At 30.6% G+C, this 5,629-nt stretch overlaps 1 protein-coding gene across 1 annotated transcript; it reads right to left on the reverse strand.

Moving 5' to 3' along the window:
* Window positions 1-494: 494 nt before the first annotated feature.
* Window positions 495-4,013, reverse strand: LOC142179034 (alcohol acyl transferase 1 allele RGa-like). Its single transcript, XM_075248833.1, has 2 exons — window positions 3,496-4,013; window positions 495-1,569 (listed from the first exon to the last, which is right to left on the reverse strand). Exons 1-2 carry the CDS (start codon window positions 3,940-3,942, stop codon window positions 631-633), a joined length of 1,386 nt encoding a protein of 461 aa, XP_075104934.1. The 5' UTR covers window positions 3,943-4,013; the 3' UTR covers window positions 495-630.
* Between the last annotated feature and the right edge of the window lie 1,616 nt (window positions 4,014-5,629).

The following is a 5,629-nucleotide window of genomic DNA, read 5'->3' on the forward strand; positions in this document are numbered from 1 at the left end:
GTGAGAATCATTAGCACATTAGAGTGAATTTAAACAGAGTTAGATCTCAAATAGTCATCTTACACATATCCTGTCACGACCCTTATTTCTCCCATTGTTTACAACCTGTTAGTTCAACTCTCCTTCTCTGTGATGAGGTCTAATTATTGGTAATCTTAATTTAGTAGTTAATTGTAGTAGTAATTACTCGAAATCAAGTGTTGATCATCCTGAATAGCAAATAAGACAGAAATTACTCGAATATTGTTTAAATCTAATGCATGTGAAGATAATAATTTAACTATACAATGTTTCGCTAGCGAGCATCAATTTCGTCTTGTATTTTGCGCTTGTCAAATTTTGGCGTACATTGCCGTAATTGACAATAAATAGTGATCAAAATAATTTTTTGTACTAATTCGGAATTTAGTTCTTTTTTCTTTTTGTGTTTCTTTTTTTTTAGTTAACTTGTCTTCAAGATTTCTTTTGTAGTACCTGGCAAGTGCTAGGAATAAAGCTTGAAAATGTATTGTTGATATTGAACTCTAATTGATGTTGAAAAGGGAGTACAAGCAGCCTAAGAAAATAGTTGCAGAGTTAGCCGCTGAACATTATAACAAGGCAGCTATATGTTGTTCTAGTTCTCTATTGTTATATTTTGGCTCTCCTAGCCGGTATGTTATGCGCTATAACGACGGGCTGAAATTTTGGATTGTGACAAGTATCTTGTACAATCTCTTGAAATTTTTTCATGGCCAGTGGAGGCAAACTTATAGCTATCAAAATACCTTTTTCTCCCATGTTATTTTTAAGAGGAAGACAAAAGCTAATCACAGATATAGCTTTTGGAACCCCTCCAAAAATAGGCAATCCCCATCCAAAATCTATTTCATCAAATCCAGCAGATCTATTATCTGAGATAATAAAATTCCAAGATTTTGTCAACTCCGGTCTCCCTTTAATCACCATTAAATCCGCCACTGATCTGACGTATTCTTCGTTCATTTGATCTTTAACTTTTCTAACCAAATCAATTGCATATGTTAAAGGACTTGAACATAACAATCCTGCTTTTGATACTGCTGCTGGAGAAACCCATGCATTCCCATAATATCCTAAGGGGAGTTCGAATTTTAGTGATTTTCCACGTACATTAACAAGGTAAGTCAAATGGACAATCTCTTCGGGATGCAGACCAAGAGCAATCGTACGACACTTCCATAAAAATGCAACTAATAACTCGAATTTTTTATAAATTACACGTTGGTTTGGAGAAATGTGGTCTTGAATTGCTTCCATCTCTTTATTTCCAAAGAAGAATGAGTGTTGTATCAACTTAGTATTGTCTTGATCCCATGCATTAATATTATTGCTTTTGTGATCATCAAACTCATGGTGCGTACATGTAATGCATGGGGATGATCTAGCACTTAAGATATGCCTTTGCCATACGGGTAATATAGTAGGTGTTGAAGCTCCTTTGATCAATTCAGTTAAAGCATTTAGAAACAATTTCACACCATAGGCATCCATCATAGTGTGATTTAATCTGAATCCAACAGCAAATCCTCCACAGCTAAAACGGGTCACCTATAAATATATATATAGAGAGAGAGTAAGGGGGAGGGGGTAATCATATGTTAGCTTAAGTAAGGGAACTTTGATGACTATGGGAAATTAAGTCATGAACAACAAACTCTTGGCACACATTACGCTAATTAGATTTATGTTCATTAGCCAAAAGTCACTTTTTACATAAAAAATATTTTACTATGCTCTAGTTATTACAATAGTCACTTTAACTAGATTTTGTAAAACTTTCACTTGAAAAGTCTATTATGCCATTGACATTATAAATTCTCTCATTTAAGTAATACCTTCTATATTATATACTTATATAATATATTTTTACCTAGCTATTTTGCTTATATTTAAAATAACTTTATATTATTTTATTTATTATTTTTATAATATATCCATACATTTAGTTCTCCCCTGACACTCAATTTGTTTAATCATATTCAAAGATGAATATATTTAAAAATATAAAAACAACAAAAAAATCTTATTTTAATATTTATTTAAAATAATAATAAAATATTTATTTAACAAATAATATTATTTTTTTAGTCAGTGACACTTTTTTTAAGTATTCAAATATATTTGTATTTAATATTAAGTTTTGTATGCTTTCTCTGTTAATATTATTTATTTAAAAGTGTTAATCTTATATGTTAGTGTACTAAATGTGAGTATTTTATTTATTTGATTAACGACTATGGCTTGGCTGATAAATATGTGAACTTTAATTTTATAAATTTTATTTTAAAAAATTATCAGGCATGGTTAAGAACGTTGACTTGAGATTTGTTCACAGTAATTTATTGACAAATTTATTAATGTGACCTATACAACAACAACAACAATAACATACCGAGTAATATCCTACACTGTGGGTGGGATCTGGGGAAGGTAGTGTGTATGCAAACATTACCCCTACCTTGTGAGGATAGAGAGCCTGTTTCCAATAGACCCTTGGCTCAGGAAAAAATAGATATATAGATAATGTTACCTATATATCTTGAAAACTAACGTTAAGGAAAAATTAAAAGTACAAATATATTATAAAAATAATAAAGAATATAATATTAAGTTATTTTAATTATAAGTAAAATACCTAAGTAAAAATATATTATATAGTATATAATATGGTATATATTACACAAAATTGGAGGATTTAGAATGTCAAGGGCATAATAGACTTTTCAGGTGAAAGTTTTATAAAATCTGGTTAAAGTGACTATTGTGATAACTAGAGCATAATAAAATACTTTTTTTTGTGTAACAAAAGAAAGAAAAATGACTTTTTAGTAATGAATACAAAGTTGAATGACTTTTACGTAACAAAAAAAGAATGACTTTAGAGTAATGAACACAAAGTTGAATGACTACCCATGAAATTTACTCCAATTAATCTATATTATTTGGTCGATTAACAATATCAATAGTAATGAAGTCGTCTAACATTAATGTCACTATTCCTTTTCCATCACCGGAACCTCATTAAGTTTTTGCAAAAAGTTCTTTTATAGTCACGACATTAACTCTAAAATTTAGCAATTTATGTAAATACTAACATATATATTTTTCCAAAGAGATTACTTTATCCATCTGGTTTCATCATATATTAGACAAATAAAGCAAAGTGTGACATTGAAATTATAGCGCAGTGAATAAATGCCTGTAAGGGCGTTTTTGCTGTTCAAGAAATAAAAAAGAAGAATTTTCATCTAAAATTTAAATTCTAAGGTAAAAAATATCTACACAATCATATCATTTATTAAATAACTAGAGATAAATCTCTTAATTGATAAATATTACTTACTATAATTGATAATTTCGTAAAAATTCAAGTAACCTGATGCTGCTATCACAAGTTAAAAAAACCTTCACATTATCGGCGAATATATAACTTAAATAGTTCCATATAAACCAAACATAAAGTAGATTGTTTACCTGAACTAACAAAAGAGGACAGTCAATGATACCAGCAGATTCAGGCACATTGTATAGCAATTGATCCAAGTATGGGCATGGTGGTTTAATGGAGTCTCCTAACTTGTCAAGCTCCACTTGGGCATCAGCTTCTACAAACAAGATTCCTTCACCATTGCAATCCACAACAAGCTTCCTATCAGGCATTAATTCAATGATCCTACCAGCTAATGGATAGTAAAACACTAGTGTCTTTGACAATCCTTCTTTGATGAGATTTACAGGATCTTTGCCTTCCATTGAAGGATTATATTTGTAAAACATTAATATGGGAATTTGAAAACGAAGACTCCCTTGATCATCTATATCAGAAAGATGTTTTCTCTCACGAGGTGTTGTTGTTGCTGGAATTACTAATTCTGGCTTTTGCAGCGTCATTGATATCACTAATGGTCTTGAACTTGACATAGTTTTGTTTCTGAATTGAGGTTTGCACTAATTCATAGTACGCTTTTGGGTTTGGATTTATAGAAGTGTGTAAATGATTCAATATCGGCCACAAGATATTATAACATGTTACTTCTTCCAAAATACGTCATCTAAATTGAAACAGAAAGAATAGTATTATTCTTTGTGAAAGTAGATAATTTAGTGGTATTATTATTTATTTCTCCAAATATAGGTAATTTGTGTTTAGTTAGCCTGTTATTATTTGTTACTTTGTAATTATCCGAATTTACTTGATAGCTTGTTTTTATAATAATTTGACTAAAATTTCTCATCCCGCTAGTTGGTATGATTTAATATATAGTCTCGTTACTTTCCTGAAAAATGAGGTGAAATAACATATTTTCTTGTGGCAGAGGTTTAATTCAATAATCAGTACAAGTAAATAAGATATCATTAATATATCAGCCTGTGCCGCGTCAGCTATGATAATCGCATGTAACTCATTTATTCCATTTTTTTCCTTCTTTATGTGTAGTCGATGTTAATTATTTTGTCATTACTTGTTGTGATTTGGTAATTCGTCTCTTGTTTTCTTCTAAGTTTGTCTTCTTGCTTTGCTGTATATCACAACAAACTTTGAAAAGGATTGTGTCCAATCTATAAACAAACCACCTAAGACTCCTAGGCAACATCACCAATAAGGCTAGTGATGACGGAAATATGGATATTCTGGTGAAAGTGGAAAAGGAAACTTGGAGGGTTGGGCTTTTGTTTTTGGTCTCAAGCAGAAAAGGGCCAATGGAGAATTGGTTTTAGTAGTTAAATGGGCTGGGCTGGTTTTTCCTCATCCTTTTTTAGAGGTTGACCTTAGAAAGAGAGGATTTGTGTTTTGGGGTTGTGGAAAATATTTATCAGATCCTCAGACTATGTCAAGAGACATGGAGCTAGTCAAGGCTGTTGTGAATTTTAACCCGAGTGGGGCCCGTCCATAAAGCAGGTAAAGCAATTGATTTAGGCCTCACATTTGTGGAGGCCTCATTTTTTTTTTTTTTACACCTATTAGTCTATATATAAGATTTAAAAAAAAGTTATGTGAAGTGAAAAAGTTTGATTTCTTTATTTAACAAATAAAGAGATGAAAGATTTGCAACTACTTTGATTTCTGCCAAGCAAATTGCATTTGAAATTACTATCGAAGCCGAATTTCATAAGAAACGTGTAATATATAGGAAGAAACAATTTGAGGAGAATGTTAATAGTGAAATCTCAAAATCTCTCGAAGTGTCCTTTAGACTTGATTACTTTTTATACATACCACCTCTAGTCCATAATAAATGACTTTTTAATCTTTGATGTGCCCCTTAAGAAAATACTGACTCCTAGAACAAAAATATATTTTGACTGAATTATCCTTAATTAAAATTTATATGTTGTTAACTTGACACATTAAGATATGTAAATAAGGGCAAGTTTTGAAAAAATAAAGTTAATTCCTTCTTGATTATATAAAAAGACACTTATTTTGGACCAAAATAAAAAGCCAAAAAAATCACTTATTATGGGGCATCGGTGCCTTTCTTCATTCGGGACTTAATTTTTTTTTTAATGTTACATTTTAGTTAACTTGTCTTCAAGATTTCTTTTGCAGTACCTGACAAGTGCTAGAGATAAAGCTTGAAGAATTATTCTTGATATTGAACTGTAA

This window comes from Nicotiana tabacum, unplaced genomic scaffold, assembly GCF_000715075.1.
Source record: "Nicotiana tabacum cultivar K326 unplaced genomic scaffold, ASM71507v2 Un00198, whole genome shotgun sequence".
In the NCBI taxonomy this organism is placed as follows: Eukaryota; Viridiplantae; Streptophyta; class Magnoliopsida; order Solanales; family Solanaceae; genus Nicotiana; species Nicotiana tabacum.

Excerpts from the sequence above, each read along its gene's own strand:
- LOC142179034 (XM_075248833.1), bottom strand. The coding sequence starts at position 3,942 with ATGTCAAGTTCAAGACCATTAGTGATATCAATGACGCTGCAAAAGCCA. Across the intron at positions 1,570-3,495 it reads GTCCTCTTTTGTTAGTTCAG|GTGACCCGTTTTAGCTGTGG; the intron begins GTAAACAATCTA and ends ATATATTTATAG.